This window comes from Pogona vitticeps, chromosome 9 (assembly GCF_051106095.1).
Source record: "Pogona vitticeps strain Pit_001003342236 chromosome 9, PviZW2.1, whole genome shotgun sequence".
NCBI classification, from domain to species: domain Eukaryota; kingdom Metazoa; phylum Chordata; class Lepidosauria; order Squamata; family Agamidae; genus Pogona; species Pogona vitticeps.
In genome coordinates, this window is record NC_135791.1 from 7076022 (window position 1) to 7095055 (window position 19034).

General features: G+C 47.3%; 1 protein-coding gene across 2 annotated transcripts in view; it reads left to right on the forward strand.

The window, feature by feature from the left end:
• Positions 1–19034, forward strand: part of RUNX3 (RUNX family transcription factor 3) — a 151932-nt gene that overhangs the window by 59038 nt on the left and 73860 nt on the right. For both annotated transcript variants that reach the window (XM_020803262.3, XM_072979493.2), the window contains exon 3: positions 17049–17299. In XM_020803262.3, the coding sequence (XP_020658921.3) occupies positions 17049–17299 (251 nt within the window). The remainder of the gene's footprint in view (positions 1–17048; positions 17300–19034) is intronic.

Here is a 19034-nt window from a genome sequence, read left to right on the forward strand (position 1 = left end):
CTGCTGCTGTTTTTAATGACACACACTTTGGAGTTTTGTGGAACTCATCTTTGGAGGAAAATAAGTTTTCAGAGAAAAGAATACTGCAGATTTACTCTGGAATAATTCCATCAGCATAAAGTTCAACTGTGAATTGTTACAAGCTAAGTCAGCATAGGCATATTGTATCATATTTTGGCCAAAATCCTGTCATGTGGTAGTCATTCAGGTCTGTGTACAATGGATAGTGTGTGTGGAGATTCCTTAATTTATACCAATTCACCACTGAAAGTTACCGTACTTTTCTGATTATAAGACACACTGTTTAGAAGACCCCACCTCACTTTTCTAACCCCCAAATTAAGAAAACTTAGCTTTGAGTATTCAGCCTCTAGGCTCAGAACGCTCTGACATTACAAGTCCCTGTTGCATCTGAGCCTATAGGCTCCACCTCCAATGAGGTGTATTCCATTTGGTTTGTTCAGCATCCCCTGACTCAGTTCCATAAGGCTCATGACTGTAGGAAGCTAAGCCTTCTGTCTGAAGGAGGCAAAACATGGGCCGTTTTGTTCTCTCCATGTTCTCAGCTTACTTCCATGTATAAAATGCCCCTAAATTTTTAGTGTAATGATTTTAGGGGAAAGTAGTGTCTTATACATGGAAAAACACGGTATACCTTTGGCATAAGCATGCAACAGGATTTCAGCCTCCAAGTCACAAGGCTGCTGGGCAATAGGAAACAGCAGCACCAAGTTCAGTTAATCACTGTACATCACGCTGCTCAAGTTATGATGGGGGGGCATAACTTTTGATTCCAGCTGAAGAAATATATGTTAACCATGTGTTTGGGATTGAAATTTACTCAAAAGGCATACTTCTTTAGAGGAAAGGGAAAAGAGGACCTTGTGGTCGTTAAAGAGAAACAGGTGAGATTTCACATCAGGATCCTTGGACCCTACTGCCAGCTTTATCAGATTTCTGAGCATTGGTGCTCATCTCCATTTCCAACACATAGAGCTAGCATTTGTCCACAGACAATCCTCCGTGGTCACGTGGCCAACGTGACTAGACACAGGATGCTGTTTACCTTCCCACCAAGGTGGTATCTATTTATCTCACATTTTTGCATTTTGCATGCTTTCGAACTGCTAGATTGGTAGGAGCTGGGACCGGCGACAGGGGCTCACTCCGTCGCGCGGATTCGATCTTACAACTGCAGGTCTTCTGACCTTGCAGCACAGAGGCTTTTGCGGTTTAACCTTTAAAAACAAAAATACTAGCCTACACAGCAAGGTGGCTGTGCGATAAAATGAGCGTGAGAACTGTGCAACTGCTCTAAAGCTCCTTCGAGAAAAACGGTGAGACAAGTAAAAACCCCACCAATTCATTCCCACCATCCAAAAAACCCCAAACAAACAAAGATTCCTTCTATCATGTCTCTTTCCTTCTCCTTGTGCTTCTTAATTAACTTCAGGATTCGATTGCAAATCGGAAACACGGCAGCTTTTGCCTTGATGCGGATGGATATTACTGTTCCATTTGATGTGGCAGGTTGAGGAATGCTGTTATTCATTCTTGCCTGCAATAAAAACCACATGTTTTTTAAGACTTTTGCACTTGGAGGAGTGGGAGAGAGAGAGAAAAAAAAACCCTCCCCTTCAGAAAGGGATCGAGTACATTTTGTATGCATGGCATGAGATAAAAACCCGACTCATAAACATTCAAAGGACAGGCAGGCCTTTGTGCTGGATGGAAGACGGACAGGTGGGAGGACAGGATTGTGCCAATATGAGGGGCACCCATTTGATGGGAAGAGGTGAGAAGTGAGCAGCAAAATAACTGCCAACCTGGTACTGTATATCACAGAGTCCTTTGCATCATGCGGTCCCCATAAGGCTCACATCAACTTAGATCCAGTGCGGCGTAGCAGGCAGTGTCAACCTGGCATTCCTCCAGAGGTGATAATTATCCAGATGTGATAATTTTCTATCACTCCAGCTAGCTAAATCAAGGGTAGTGTAGCACAACACATCTAGAGGATCTCTAAGATGGAGGCAGTATTTTATGCCTCTCAGAATGGGGGGGGGGAGTTGTACAGTAGCTGGTTTATAAGAAGTCCTTAGCTTCTCAGGTTAAAATATACTGTGTAGGAAGGTAGGGAAGGATCCTGCTAAAGAAGACCTGTTAATTAAAGGAAGCAATACAGTATGGAGTTGGACTGGAAATGGGCTCATGGACATAACTGCATAATCTGGATAAAGTAGGTTTTTGGGCCACAGTTCCCAGAATCCTAGTCAATGTAGCCACCGGCTTCCAGAGGTGCAGTGCAAGAAGGTACACCAAGCATTTTTCTGTTGTACCTATGAAGTGAAAAAAGAGAGATCAGCAAGGACAGTATGGATGTAATGAATATTCACAAATGTTCTCATCCTTAGTTTGTTTTTTTTAAGAGGGGGTGACTTGACATACCAAAACACACAATCCAAAGCAGGGCAACAGCTGAAAAATTTGTGTTGAAAAAGTCAACACTTTTTAATCATCAGCAGAATTAAAAGAAAAAAAATCAAATAGCCCCCCCCAAACCCTAATGGGTTTTGCACCAAATGCTTGTGTTTTGCAACCAGAAGCACTATAGCTGGCATTAAAAACATTTCATTTTTGTGCAAACGACAAAGATTTAGACATACTCAGCACTTGTGCAAATTCTTCACTAAAATGTGCCCAAATAGGAAAAAGCCACCAAAAAATGTTGTAATCTCACCCAGTGGGCAGAGTTTACAAGCTCTCTGTAACATCTGTTTCTGGCCTCAAACAGCAAGAAATCTTGGCCTGGCCTTTTAGCCATCCCATGATGCTATCTCTGGCTTCATATCTGTTTTGGTGGCAACACCAATTGCAGGACTTAATCAAGTTCCCCAAATCATTGTCAAAAACATCCATCAATTCCTCCTTTGGGGCACCAGAGAATTTTATCACGGAATTATTTGCCCAGTCTCTTTGAGATCTAGGGGGATTTAATTTTTTTTTTCAAAATCAGAAATCATTTGGAAAAAAGGTCACTCCTTGGCCTAAAACAGCTTAAAGGGAGCCAAGAACTAAACAAATTTGCTCCTAGTATTACCTAGAGAGGCTTTTTGAATAGAAAACTTAAGGGGAGGGATTTAATTGGGATCATGGTTTCTTATCACACCACGAGTTGGTGTGTTTAGCTTGCACCCCTTAGGATGTTTCTACTACTATGTTTCCCCAAAAATAAGACAGGGTCTTATATTAAGTTTTGCTCCAAAAAAACTCATTAGGGCTTATTTTCAGGGGATGTTTTATTTTACAGTCATGTTATCTTCTGGTTGCTGCACAGTGCTGCACAAGGGTGGATGGTGGGGTTTCATATAACTGGGGCTTATTTCTGGAGTTGTTGTTTAGTCAATTAGTCATGTCCGACTCTTCCTGACCCCATGGACCAGAGCACGCCAGGCCCTCCTGTCTTCCACTGCCTCCCGGAGTTGGGTCAAATTCATGTTGGTTGCTTTGGTGACTCTGTCCAACCATCTCGTCCTCTGTCATCCCCTTCTCCTCTTGCCTTCACACTTTCCCAACATCAGAGTCTTTTCCAGGGAGTCTTCTCTTCTCATGAGATGGCCAAAGTATTGGAGCCTCAGCTTCAGGATCTGTCCTTCCAGGGAGCACCCAGGGTTGATTTCCTTCAGAATGGATAGGTTTGTTCTCCTTGCAGTCCAGGGGACTCTCAAGAGTCTCCTCCAGCACCACAATTCAAAAGCATCAATTCTTTGGTGGTCATCCTTCTTTATGGTCTATATTACAAGCATCCTGAAAAATCATACTAAGGCTTATTTTCAGGTTAGGTCTTATTTTCAGGGAAACGGGGTAGCAGCAGCAGTAATGGCTTTGTGACTATCTAGAACTAGTGTGATGTAGCAGATAAGGGAGTCAGACTGAGACTCAGGAGACCTGGATTTAAATCCCCCGCCTTGCCATAAGCCAGACATGACCTGACAGCACACTAGTGTAGTTATCAGCCACCTGATCTCATAGTCTACAGTCTCACCTGCAGCTATGGATACTGCATAATGTATACCTAAGAAAATAAAACAACAATAACAAAAGGTTGTCATGCTGACCTATGAGAAAAACAGGGTAGTACCTGTATTAGGACCACACACAAAAATGCCACTGAAATTTGTGCAAGCTTTCAAGTTCTCCAAACTTTTTGTTAGGCTGTCAAGTTAGCTATCTGGCTGTGGAGCCAAAGTTTGGGGGTTCGATCCTCCGCTGTGCCTCCTGTGAGTAGAGCCAGCCAGTGTGGTGTTTGGCAAGCTGCACTGTCCCGCAGCTGCTCTCCAGAAGAAGGGGACGGGAAAACCACTTCTGAGTATTCCAGAAAGCCGAGGAAAAGGTTGTCCTAAGTGGAAACCAGGTTGACAGCACACAATCAGTATTAGGGTGAGGAAAGAGAAATGAAGAAAGGAGAAAGGAATAGAAAAAGTCCAAACCACGAGAATGGCTGGATAGCTCAGTGGTTTAGGTCTCTGGCTGTGGTTCCTCTTTGGCAGGGGCTGGACCCGATGATCCATAGGGTCCCTTCCAGCTCTGCAGTTCCAAGATGATGATTATTATGAGTTCTGCTTTATAGATTGAGTCTCAAAATAGTCAACTGAAGACTGGCTGAATTACTGGTTGATGTGCAGGTATCACGTTACACCTAATGGACAAAAAGAATCAACACTACAATAGTTTATTGCAGGTCCCACGTACTGCCTCTGATTCGTCAGGAAAATATCTTGCGAAGCATCAAGGCCAAAATCCAATCAATAAACATCAAGCAAGCATGGGCAATCGTCCAGCCATGCATCCCCTCCAGTGTCCTTTGTGCAACAGATTCTGCAACTGGTCACACACCCGGTTTCACAACCAGTGTGTGGCCCTGGGGAAGCACTTGCACAATTACGCTTTCACAATCATATAAGTAAATAGGTTTCTGGCCCAAGTGTATAAATATCAAAATACCATAGATGATGATGATGATGATGATGATGATGATGATGATGATGATGATGATGATGATGATGGTGGTGGTGGTGGCGGTGGTGGTGGCGGTGGTGGTGGTGGTGGCGGTGGTGGTGATGATGATAAAGAACAATAGAGAAAGGGATATAAAATCTGTTCTTAAGTTTTATCTTTTTAACATTAATCGAGGGAAGGAACAAATTCTAGAAGCAACCAAACCAAACCAAACCTCGACTCTCTCTTTTCCCCTTCTGCTCAGCAAAACACATACAGTATATACACTTTGTTTTTAGCAACACTAATTTATCACAATCGGATGCCAATCCACATGGCTCTTGGACAAGCTGGCTGCCTAACAACAATTTCGGAAATTGCCTGCGAGTTAAAGGAGCATGGAGACCTTCTGTTTGCAAAGCTCAAGTTCTGAGTACAAGGGAAGTCTGAGGTTGCAAAATGTGGCTTAGGCTGGGAGTTCAGCCTCCCCTGCCCCGTCTCAGATATGTTTCATCATGTGCGTACAAGTTCTTCTTCTGAGATAAATCGAGTCCCCTAAATGCATCTCAGAGGTGTGCGCGTGTGTGTCCCGGGTAAGGACTAGAGTGTGATTTGAATTAGAAGCACTTTGTCTTCTAGAGACTGAAAGAAGTCATAAATTACAGTGGGTGGTTAATTGCCTTCCGGACTCAACTTCTAGATGCATTGTTTGCAAATGATGGAGTATTTTATTACCTAAATGAACACATTTATTTTCAGAAATTATATTCTGCTTTCATAGACAAGTAACCAGACCCTTAAAGGGTAGGTGATTGTTTATAACCAAGTTAACTCACAATGGCCATGAATGATCTTGATCAGACACTCTAAAGAGCTCGACTGAGTGAAAATTAATTGCTTGACAACAAATCATGCAGTTAAAAAATAAATTCGAGGAAGCAATTGCAGGGCAAGAGTGGAGAGCTTTTCACTCTCTGGACATTTCAGATTGTATCTCACCTATAGAAGCTCCACCCAGCATGGCTAATACAAAGGATTATGGATACTGTAGTCCCCACTCTGACAAAAAGTGATGATGAGCAGGACTGACATCATACCTAAAGAGCAGGTGTAGACCTTATCCCCTGTTGTCCAGACAAAAACTCCCTAAAGTTAGCCACCCTCATGAAGAACATAATAGCAGCCACTTCTGAGAGAGGGTTACACCCCACCTTCCACACAGAGCATAGTATTCTATGAGTGAGGGCATGGGGGGACATTATAGAATCTGTGTTTAGAAGAGGGAATTCTTAAACTGCTGGGGGGGGGGAAATCTAAGTACCCAACAGGAATGTTTGTCATTTCATATAATTTCTAAATTAGCCTGCTTTGTTTCCCAAGGACAAGGGTGAGCAATATCTTAATAAGGCCACTAAACTATCACAGGCACAGCTAGCTTTCAATTCTGTGTGAGTTCTGGCTTGGCATTATTGAGCTGGAGGACAGGGTGTGGGAGAAACAGAGCAGGTTCAAAAAAAAAATCATGCCTAGAAGTATAATCCAACTGCCTTGGATCCATTTTAAGGAGAAAGATGGGATAAAAATATTTTAAATAAAATAAAATAAATACTCCATTGAAAAGTTCCAAAATGGGGGCTGTGGTCAATTGAGGAGAAGCAGGTTTCAGATTTGAATATACTTTTAACCATGATTTTTGGAACTTTTGTTTTTCTTCTGCATCACCCCCAGCTGTAGGAGTTGAAAACTAGCTTCTGTTTGTGACTTTTACTGTTCTAGGTACCGGGCGCCTTTGTTTGTTTGTCTTTTTAGATTGTGTACAAGGTGACCATGGCTTTCCCCCCCCCCCCTTATTCCTTTGTGATTAGTTCTTTATAAATGCAGTAGGTTCATTTCGAATCTGATTTCTCAAACAACACTAATGTGCTTAGAGGTCTAATCACGGGCTGTCTTTAACACTTCTCTGCAAAACACCTCTGTAACTTGTGTTTAATTTTAGTATAGGCCCATCCTCAGCAAACACACACTCACACACACACACACACACACACACACACACACACACATATATTCACACAGCTTCTCCATGGTGTGAACTTGCAACAAGTGGCAGTGAAGGAAGTAAAAAACTGTTGTATTAACCCGCACAGTAATGAATGGAGTTTGCTTAGTCTCTTAAATCAATTAGGAAATCATAGCCAGTTATGCTTTGAACTCAAACCAATTAGACTGAGCTTGGTTCAGTGGGAAACAGATCGGATTTGGCAGGCTGTTCCTCCTCACCAAGCTGTACTTGCCTTTACTTACAAAGTGGAGACATATTTGGCAATATATTGAACGGCTCAACTGCAATGTCCCTAGGAGATCTGGTAAGTGTGTAAATGCCTTTAGCTTTGCAGCATTTAGCAAAAAGCAAGGATCTTCTTGGAAATACAGTACACAAGCCCTCTCTTCTTTCATTCTGGTATTTTTAAAAAAATTTTAAACAATTTTTAAAGTTCCAAATTGTCTGGGGACTCTTATGGCCCATTGAAATCGGTAGGAGTTGCTTTCCAAACGTGTGTGTGTGTGTGTGTGTGTGTGTGTGTGTGTGTGTGTGTGTGTGTGTGTGTGTTCCAAACCAGTGTGCCAGTTCTTTTAAACCAGTGGGATAATCTGACATGTTTCCTGGCGAGAACTAACCCGTTTACACAAACTCAATGAAGCCACAGTGCGCCGAATAAGAAGTTAATGAATTATATTTGGGGGGAAGGGGAGAAAAGAGTTACACTTCTCTCTGGGTGTGTTGGATTTCAACCTCCATCATGGGAAGGGATGACAGGCGATGTAGTCCTACGCATGTGAAGAGCCCCCCCCCCGTAGGAGGATGCTGTTTTTAGAGTGATGAAAGCATTTGACCCGCACAGTCTCAATACATTTTAAAACAACAACCTTGTAAAGCAGGCTTTGGGAAGGCCTATGCGTTTTATAGGAGGCCTACGCGAGGACCACCTAGTGAGTTTACCGTGGAGGCAAGATTCAAATTCGAGCCTTCCTGATTTATAGTTCAGACCCCCCTTTTTCTTTTTCTTTTTTTAAAAAAGCCACTGTGCTGTGCTAATTCCAAAGTGGAAAGATCAGACTAAATCGTTTTTTCTTTTTCTTTTTCTTTTTGTAATTTTGGAAAGTCTGGAGAGGAAGGGGGAGAAACTGGGGAGAGAAGGGGGGGCTGCACGTCTGCCAGCCTCGCGCTTTTCCTCTGTATACTTGGTGGGAGGTAAGTTAACTGCGGGCTCTGCCAACCCTCGTTGGCAGTGAGGTTTTGATTTGATGAATGCGCTCCGGGGCAGTTCGGGCAAGCCAGCCAGGCGCTTTGAGCAACGGGATGAGGGCGCCAACTAGCGGCCGAAGGAGGAATCGTCACCCAAGACTGATTTCGCACGAATTCACCTTATATATTTATCCTGCTCACCCGCCGCCTAGAAGAGGGTTTTGCTGCGTTTCCAAACTTATGATAGTGAGTTGTCATGGTACCGGCTGCCGGCTTAGTGTGTATAGAAATGCATTGTTTCGAATTCTGGAGCAATGCTATTATTATTATTATTATTATTATTATTATTATTATTATTATTATTATTATTATTATTATTATTATTATTATTATTATTATGGGGTTAAATGCGTTTCGTTCTTAAAACAGGAAAGCGTCCCGGATCCCGTGCTGCAGTTAGGTAATTTTAGACTGCATAGTTCACCCCTCTTCAGCTATTTGGTTAGATATTTAGTTATTGCCTTAGGGGGAAAAATTGCTTCCCCGATTCAATATGTGAGACTCCAAGCCTGCAGCGTTGGGGAGACCCTCCTATTCATTTAACCGAGAGTGCCTCAAGATTTCTGCCCCAAAGCTCTGGTTTGATCGCCCCGTGGTAGACACACACACACACACACACACACACACACACACACACACACACACACACACACACACACACACACACACACACACACACACACACACCCGCTGCAGCCTCCAACATCGGGAGAGTGAGGTCGAAGCGTCCCCACGCCTGGCAGCGATTCATTCTGCTATAGCGCGAGAGCCTTGATCATTTTGTTTCTAAAACTCGCCTCTCTATTTCCCCTTACTCGAGGAAGGTCCGGCGGCTGCTAGGATGGCGGAGGATTCTCATAGACAGACAGGCAGCTGCTGAGAAGTCTTCTTCTTGCAGTAGTTTCCATTCTTATTATTTTAATTCTCGGTTTACAAAAACAACTGGGCTGTTTGTTACGTTGCTCTTTGTAAAAAGGGAGCGATTTTTCTACCCGCCTTTTTAAAAGGAGGACAAAATCGCATCCTGGCACACATCCTTCCTGGGGTTTAAGGATCGCGTGCAGTCCATTCCCCGTCCACCCTCCCCCGATTCGTTCTCTGGTGATGGGAAGAAGGAGGAGGAGGAGAGAGAGGAAAAGCGCTCCAGATTTTTTTGGCCTTTAAATATCATTGGGGGGGGGCGGGATGGCCGAACGCGTCACGTCAAAACTCTGGCACCGCTTAACCTCTGCAGAAACTGCAAAGAATATTTATGCACAAATCTTACGTTTTTCTCCTAAAAAGGAAAAAACCTTGCCTTTGGGAGCCTTAAGCAAAGCAGCGCGAGAGAGTAATGCCTGATGATAAATCCCACTCTCTTATTTATTTATTTATTTATTTATTTATTTATTTATTTATTTATTTATTTATTTATTTATTTATCTATCTATCTATCTATCTATTTATTTATTTATTTATTTATTTGCACGCCTTCTCTTTCGGGCTAAGCATAACTTCGCGCCCTCCCCATCTCGTAGACTACAACTCCCATCATCCAATGTAAAGGGGGGGGACCAGGCTGTGGCGAGCTGAGCAACCCCAGCCGCAAACTTTCGGGACCAAAAAAATAGGTGTATTGTTTTTGTTCGGCCCCCCCAGACAAAAAAAACCCATTCTAGCCCGGGTTTATTTGCGGCCAAAGTGTCTGTTCGATTCTCGTTGAGGCTCGATTCTAAGTGGAGACGCTCAGGACTGCGCTATGCGGATACACTATATTAGAGGCACAGAGATGGGGAATTATGGCATTTTAAAGACGAACCCGTTTCGTGTCGCTTAAGGCTTCGTGGACAACAAACCCGGTGGGCTCCAATCCACCAAAATAAAACTTTTTAGTCTTTCAGCTACCACGGGGCTCCTTTTTGTCCATGGAATGTGTGTCCCCGTATAACCCAATCCTCTCTGTTTTCAGCCCCCCTGGAAATCTACCCGACTTACATCCGAGTAACCTGTTTCTAGCAAGCGGGGCCTTAGGATCGTGCTCCTCCTAAGTTCGTTGGAATCAAGTAGACTTCCTACTAAGAGAACCCGATCCGCTGGCCTTTGGTTCACACATGCGCACGCAAAAGCAAAGCAAAGCAAAGCGTGCACACCGCCCCAGATGCAAGGAACGCTTTTTCACGGGGATGCCAAACTGTATTTATTTACTCGGAAGCCAAGCCCGTGGGTTTCAGCGATTGAAGTCCGTCGTGGCCAGTTTATCTCTGCTTGATTTCTGCCTCCCGATTTAGGGTTCCTGTGTCTGCGAATCTAAATTCCCATCCATTTCAGTGGTAAGGACATAATCATATACTGTACGGTTGGACCCGTAGAAATCAGACATAATAGGCATGACTGACTTAAATCTCATTGATTTCAGCGCCTATGGTAAAGTCTGGAAGAGATCCTTATATTTCAACTGAATCAACAGAATAGAGAAAAAGAAAAACTCAGAGAGAAACTTCGCCAAATGTTGATCTCCTCCCTGGGACTTCTAAAAAAAATTAAGATGTTTTTATAATTCTGTCTCTTCTTAAGAACTCTCGCAGATAAGACGCAAACGTGTCCTTTGAAAACATACCCTATATTTCTTTCATTAGAACTGCCGGCAGCACCTTACAAAGTTGCCCGGTAGTAAAATACACAAGATTGTCCACCTAGAAGTAAAGTGGAGTAAACCCTAATCGGTCGATTCACTCCGGCTTAACTTTATACCTGACTTCGGTGTGGACAAACGTTAGGATCAGGCCTATAGAGACGAATCAGAAGAAAGAGGGGGGTGAGATGGATTTTGGAACCGCATTCCGTCTTCTATCTCCTTCCTCCTTTCCATTAATGCTTACCAGGGACTAAGCTCCATTGGATCTAGAAGGATTTACTTCTGAGTAAACACGCCGAGAACTCTAGATGAAGGCGATCTCTCTTTCTCTCTCCATCGCGGATTCGATTTTAATGATTCCAGTTACATACTGTACAGAGGTTCAGAAAGGCAGAGGGGGAAAAATCCCCTGAGTTGGAAACATATATATTTTCCCTCCTCGATTTCCTGTGTCTACTCGTAAGGGGAAAAAAAAGCGCTTCTTTTAGTCAAGGGAATTTACGTGGAAGCGGATTGCTTTGTAAGAAATAAAAGGATGCTCGGTGGAGACTTCAGTCACAGCACGATCCAAGTATAGTATAGTTAGAAGAAAGTGAAGATGACAATTATTTTTCTCTTTCTTTCTTTCTTTCTTTCTTTCTTTCTTTCTTTCTTTCTTTCTTTCTTTCTTTCTTTCTTTCTTTCTTTCTTTCTTTCTTTCTTTCTTTCTTTCTTTCTTTCTTTCTTTCTTTCATAAATCCGAGAGAAAGACTCGGTGAGATAAAATAAATTTGGATCAGGCAGCCTGTCCTTTTGATGACAAGGGACTTTATTTAAGCAGGTACCTGGGTGGGAATAAATTTCACTTGACAGCCATTGGGATTTATTTCCAAGTGAACCAGGAACTCCGTGCCCTGCAACCTCCCCAGTTTTATTATCCTAGCTCTGTTGACTCGAAGGTGAGGACTTTTAATGTCCACCGCACTGAAATTACTGCAGCCCTCGATGTGTGTGGGGGGGGGTTTTAAAAAGCTTCCTTTTACCTGGATCGGCCCCTTACACATGTTTTCTAGTTCCTACCCACTTTGCAGCGGGGGGGGGGGGACACTCAAATCTATTTAATTTACCACCGCGATCCTGTATTCACTTACCTGAGAGTAAGTTCCACTGAACTAACTCCGCGGGGCTTACTTTTCACATAGACTGTAATTTCTGTGAAACCGAGAGTACACCCCCACCCTTCTAGCCCCCCCCCCATGTATAGTATCCCTCCCGGTGCGGTTTAATTCGGACTCGGCGTCAATACTGCGCCCCCTCTTCTCCTTTGGCCAGCGCTCAGAGACATAGTCCAGAGAAAGGTCGCCCCGTTTACAAGGGCCCCCCTTTCAACTCCGCAGCGTTTTCGTCGCAAAGTTGTATGCATAATATTTGCGTCTCGGTGTTTTTCTTAGAGGTAAGGTGCTTCCCCCTCCCCTCCCGACGAAAAGCCGCTTTGGGATCTAAATAAGGGCAAAGAACGGGGGGGGGGGGAGCCGGAGAAGGTGTAAGCAGCTGTCTAGTATGTGAGAGAAAGAATTTTAGAAATCCTTTTTTTTTTTTACTACAGCTCCCATAATCCCCAGTCCATCCGTTGCCTAGGGATTATGAGAGTTGCCATCTAGACCCTAGAGAAGGTCTCTTGCGCGTCTAATCGGTTCTGCCAGGCTGGCAGCCGGCTGCTTCGGGACCCGCCTGCACCTGTGCTACGTTGGATCGCTATTTTAAGGGATCCTCCTACAGCCGAGGCGGAGCTGCAGGTTCTCTCTAGATCCCCTGGCCCGGGAGAGTCAAGCCGATCGACCACAAGGAGGCTTCCTCCTCGTCGGTTCGACGTGGGTCGGAGGGGCAGGTCGCTTTTCGGTGGCGAAGGCATTGACCCTCACGGTGCAGGAAGGGACCAGTTTTGCCCTTGGAAGCGTCCAGACGGGATTGGGTTGCAAATTTTCGTGGGAGGGGAAACGAGAGCGAGCGAGCGAGATTATTTTTCTGTTGAACGATTTGGAGACAGGTTTTTAAACCATGTCTGATGAAGTGGATTTGTCCACGAAAGCTCGCATTTAAAAATATAAAAAGTTAGTCTTAATTTTTTTTTGTTTTTGATTCTTTTTTTTAATTTTTTACTTCTATTTTGCTTTTGCCTATAATGCTTGCACAGACTAACACGGCGACTCCTAAATGCTTCTCTGGTCCTTTTGGCTTGAAACCCAAAGGAGACTGCTTTCAATTCAACCTTTAAAATAAGCCGCTAGTTGGGTTTATCGAGCTCACCTTGCGGCCTCCCCCCCCCCCCGAAACTTTCCGTTTAACCCCTCGCTTCTCGCTTCCTTTGATCAGTTCCTTTTCCCGTGATGGGATTCTCCTCCGGGCATGTTATGACATTCTTCGTATCACTGCCTTGGTTGGTTGGTTGGTTGGTTGGTTGGTTGGTTGGTTGGTTGGTTGGATGGATGGATGGATGGATGGATGGATGGATGGATGGATGGATGGATGGATGGATGGATGGATGGATGGATGGATGGATGGATGGATGGATGGATGGATGGATGGATGGATGGTGAGGTTTTGAGCCCGCTAGCTCCGCGCCCAGACCATACCCGTTTGGAATCCTAAAGTCCCAGGCCAGGTTGCATGTGGCCATCATCCGATTAGGATTGGAGAAGCAACCCCTGTTAGGTCCGGAGTGCAAGCACCTGCCGGCGGCGAATGCAGGAGAGGAGGAGCTGGCACGGGTCTGGGTTTACGGCAGCTTCTCCCGCCCCCGCCGCCCCCCCAGCCCTATCGCAGGAGGTGGTGGCTTCGAGGATTTTAAAGATGAGACCCAGGAAGGAAGGAAACGGCCAGCGGCAGAAAGCCATTTGCTTTTTCCCCATAAAGAGCTTCCCCGTGTTAATGACCCCCATCCTTGGAGGGAGGCCAGGACTGGAACTGCGGCTTTTCTCTCCGGTTTTCAGGATCTGGTCGGCCACGGTGGGAAACAGGATACAAGCTTGTGGGTCCAGCAGAGTTCTTCTTCTTCCGCTGTCCTTTAAGGGCATGAAAGGCTGCGATTCGGAGATGACGGTGAAGGGCTGGAGAAGGGCCACTAAAAAACTCACCTCCCCACTTTCTCCCCCCCCCTTTTTTTGAGCACAGTTTAAATCTGCCGTTTTTTCACTTCCGAGGCCAGCCTTTCTCATCCCCTAACCGCCGCCCGAGGATCGCAGCCTTGTAGGGCTGCTAAGGGGTGCCACCTCCCCTCCGATGGGGACCCAAGCTAAGGCTGCATTTTAATATGTTCCCAGCCCGCCCTTGAGGGCTCCAGCCTGGTCGTCGGAGCTCTCCCTTCCCTTTTCTTTTCTCCATCTTGTCACTAAATATGTTCCTTCGGAAATCCGTTCCGTGGATTCCCCCCCCCCTCCTTTCCCTCTGCGGTTTTTGCAACAGCCCTGCCTTTTTGGCAAAGACTTCTGAGGCTTCTTGTCCGTTAGCGGTGGAGGAACTTGTTTCCCCAAAGCTTGATGCGGTTGCAAATCCGATTCGGGCGGCGGCGGGAGGGGGGGTCGGCACCACACACACACACACACACCCGCCCGGGAAAATGTGACTTTCCTTGGACCACAGCGCTCGGAAACCCAGAGCCACCGTATATGGGATTCTGCGCTCCAAAACGGAACTGTTCCCCATCTATAAATATTCTCTAGACTTTCAACCTAGGCAGGCTTCCTGCATTATCCGAAGCCCAGCCGAACTCAGGGAGATGCAGGTTTGGCTGAAAAAAGCACACAGGAGAGGAGACCCTGGGCTTTTTGCAAGCGGTTTTTTTTTTTTGGAAGCTCTTTAGATGATCTGGAGGAGAGTCGTCGCTTGGCGGGGGTGGGTGGGCGGCGAGTGGCTCCATTTCCCTTCGGGCTCTGCTGTCAGGGATGGGCAATGAGACCCTCATGAAAAAGGACGAAGAGGAGGACGCGGGATCCCTCCAAAACAAGGAGAACGTTTATTTTCTTTGCATTCGCCAGTCGATTCACCTGTTTCTGGCGCCCTGGGTTACAGCCCTGAAATGGAGTAACAGTCCAACAAGTATTAGTCATTTAACCTGATAGGGTCGGTTTTCAATGTAGCTCCTCGTTTATCATCCCGTTATAGGTTTGCCTAGAAACAGAATTTAACGGACCCGAGGCCACGACGCACAGGCACTCTCCGTCCTCTAGAGCAGTGGTCCTCAACCATGGGCCTCCAGATGTTCTTGAACTACAAATCCCAGAAACCTTCATCACCACTTCTGCTGGCCAGGATTTCTGGGAGTTGAAGTCCAAGAACATCTGGAGGCCCAAGGTTGGGGACCACTGCTCTAGAGCACTGGTTCTTAACCTTGGGTTACTCAGGAGTTTTGGACTGCAACTCCCAGAGGCCTTCACCACCAGCTGTCCTGACTGGGGTTTCTGGGAGTTGCAGTTCAAAAGCATCCGAGTAACAAAGATTAAGAACCACTGCTCTAGAGAAGCCCCACTGAAACGAAGGAGGCTAATTCATACGCCAACGTGCAGAGGATGGGGGGGTTCTTGTTTTGATGGCAATCCAAAATGTCTTGGACTGGGACAGAAGCAGGAGCAACTGGGGAATTTTGTTACCCCATTCATTGACTCGTTCTTATTAACTTTTTCCCATTAAAAGAAAAAAAATTCTTAAATTACACCGCTTTAAAAGTCGAAAGTTTCCTTTTCTCCGGCCTGTCAAAGGAAGTGCCCTGGGGGCAGAAAATTAACGCGATCGCCTTTGGTTTGGCTATTTTAATGGGGAATGTAAGAACCGAACCCGCCTAGCATCCCTCTGATGCCTTTCCTGACAGCTCCATGTGCTCCTATCTTTTGTAAAGAAAGTAGGCGGGAGTTGAGTGAGTGGTAGGGGCGGGGCTCCTGGTCCCCGCCCCCTTCCTGCTCCGCCCCCTGCCTCTGCCTCGATCTCAGGCTTTGCCGCGCCTCCATCCTCTGATTGGCTTCGCTCGCTGCCATTCCACCGCCCTTGCGCCACTCCCACCCCCTCGTCTGCGCCTCTGCGTAAATAAAGTTTTTTTAAAAAATCAGTATGTATCCGCTGACAGTTTTGACTGGTTTCAGAAGCGTAAAGCGGTTGGAAAGAGGAGGGTGCGAGAAAATCTGGCCTCTTGCGTGCGATTGTTGGCACGGCAGGAAATGAAGGGGAAATGAGAGTTTTTTTGTTTGTTTGTTTTTCTGCAAAGGAAACCTGTTGAAGCTTCTTTTGCGCTCAGGCGCTCAAAGTGAAACAAACACCCCCCGCCAAGAGCGGTGGTGGATTTTCAAACTTTTTTTTTTTTTAAGATCTTTCAGGGAGGGAAGAGAAAGCGAGGTACCCGGCAAGAGCTTCGCTGCAGCGGTAGATGCGAGGTTTATTTTGTCTGATCCGCGTTTATTTTGACTGGGCAAGCCAAGAGGCCGCGACGGGGGAAGCTGGGCTGCCCGAAGCGCTCCGCCCGTGAGCGGGAGGCACCGGAGGAGCCCGGCTGGTTTGCGCGGCTCCGCGGGAAGCTTCCCTTTTTGGCCGCCCCCGGGGAGCTTCGCCATCTCCCAGCCAGAGCGCACCGGAGATCCATCCGGACGGTGGCTCCGGCTCTGGAAGGGACTGCTGGCGGGGAGCAGCGGCGGCAGGAGCAGGAGCAGTAATCAGCAGCCACCGGATCGGATTTCTCTCCACCCTGGGAGGAGCCCTCCGAGAGAACGGGAGGCGAGGGGGCCAGCCCGGCGGAGGAGAGCGCGCGCGTCTCGGCTCGCCAGCGGCGCACGTCGGAACGGCCCCCGGTCGCTCGGGGCTCCGGGTGGGGCCCCGATCTTGTCCTCCCCGCTCCTCCTGCGGGTGGTGCAGCTGCCCCGGCGGGGCCTAGCGGGGGCTCCCGGTCCCCGATCGCCGCCTGACGCCGCCTTCCCGTGCGCCTGGCTTTGGAGAGGGCCGCCGTGCGCCCTTGGGCACCTGGGCGGGGGCGCCTTGTTCGGGAGCCGCGCGCGCCTGCCACTTCGCCGTCGCCTTCCTCCTCCTCCTCTTCCTCCTGCTGCTGCTGGCCTCCCCGCCGCCGCCTCCCGCCACCCCTAACGCCCGCTGTTGTGATGCGTATTCCCGTAGACCCCAGCACCAGCAGGCGCTTCACACCTCCCTCCACGGCCTTCCCTTGCGGCAAGATGGGCGAGAACAGCGGCCCCCTCGGCCCGCCGGCTCCCCCGGGAGGACCTCGCAGCCGGCCCGAGGCGCGCTCGGTGGTGGACGTCCTGGCCGATCACCCGGGCGAACTGGTGAGGACCGACAGCCCCAACTTCTTGTGCTCGGTGCTGCCTTCCCACTGGCGATGCAACAAGACCCTCCCCGTGGCCTTCAAGGTAAGCCGGGGGCAGGGGTGGACGGGGGCGGGCAGGGGCAGGGGAGGGGGCCCGAGAGGGAGAAGAGCCGGGCGGAGGGGTGGGAAGGTGGTGGTGGGGGGGAAGAGATGCGCAGATGTTTCCTGCCCAGGTCGCTTTCCCAAGCGCCGGGGAGAAGGAGCGGTTTAACGGAAAAGGCAACGGGACCAGGGCGTTCAGGAGGGGGCAGGCAGGGCCTCCGGGCACCTCGGCGTTTCTCCTTCCGAGGGGGCAAAAACGCAGCATGGAGAGTTTCCCCCAACAGCACATTTGGCAGAAAAATCCAGAAATCCGAGCTCCACGGAAACCTTAGAGAGGAATCGCTCCTTGATAACCTGTCGTTCTACTCCTTGCAGTTAATTCCCCCTTTCCACTGAACCTCTCCAACTTAGTTTTGAGAAAGCGCCCAAAGGATCGGGCCGCGGACTTTGGGCCAGAGGCACCGTGAGCTTTTTTTACTTCCAGGCTCAGCAGGCTGGTGCCGCGATCCTATCCGCGCTTAATAAGGAGCAGCGGCTTCAGAAAAGACCTCCGGGCTTGCTTCTCCTGAAAAGCCTCTAGGTTTTGGTTTGGCGGGTGGAAAGACTCCCGCTAGGGTTGTTTTGAGCGCAGCAGCTTTTCCCCCACATAGGGCCGCACACTGACACGCTCCAAGCTCGGAAACGCCGTAATTCTGAAATGTCTGTTAGGGATGCTGCCTTTTCGAGAACGACGAAAAGGCCACGAGCAATGTCTGCAAGCTTTCGACATCTCCAGATCTCTTAGTCGGGCTGCATGTTGCAAAAGCCGGTGTGTTGTGGGTGGAGGAACAGAGAAAAGGCATTTAATAAAAGTTGAAGATGTAATGTCTAGGTAGTGGTCCGAGAGAGGCGAGGAAGAGTGGGCAAGCTGTAAAACACACCCCGGTTTAAGACTGTTTCCGGACGGCCCCTAGAACTTCTTTATTTCCCTCTGGCCCTGTTGTTAAGACCCAGGTAATTTGTAGTAAAACAAATACGGTGGAAGCTACACGGACATTATGATGAATAAAAACAGCGAATAAACGCCCTGTCAAAAATGTCGCTGTGGACCCAGCTACACACCTCCACCTGTTTTGTGAAATTGTTTTTGCTGGCTGTGTGCACCCACAAAGTCTAGGATATTTTAGACGCGCGCCCCCGTGACAAAGTGAGGTTCCAGCCATCTGATCGACATGTCCCCACGCCCATCCAAAAAACGAGGGAAACATGTATCCCTGGAATCTAGCTAGCCCAGCCTCACACCGGATTTTGACTGTCTACCAAGAGATAACTTTTTGGCGAGGCCGGGGGATGTCTTTGCTTGCAACGGAAAAGGGAACCAAGGATACGTAAATAAGAAATCCATATTCCAACCTCTCTGAGTGTCACTGCCTAGCTCAGACAGAAAAACATCTTTCATTTTCCGAGTAGAATGCAAAAAAAGAGCAGTGAAATCAATTCAGAGAAGCGAAGTTCCGGATTCGGCTGTGCCTCTGGGGGATGACTAAACAGCTCTAATAAAAAAGCGAGCTTTGCAGCTCTGCAGAAATCTTTATCAGGCAAAGGTAGTGTGCAAGGGGGGGGATTCAAGGAAGCTACTAAACCCCCCACATTTTATACCATCTCAACCAAATGAAGAGTTCTGTAGAACTCCGAAGCTCACTTTATTCGTAGCTGTTTAGTGTCCTGGGACCTCAAGTTTTATGCCATCTTTGCCT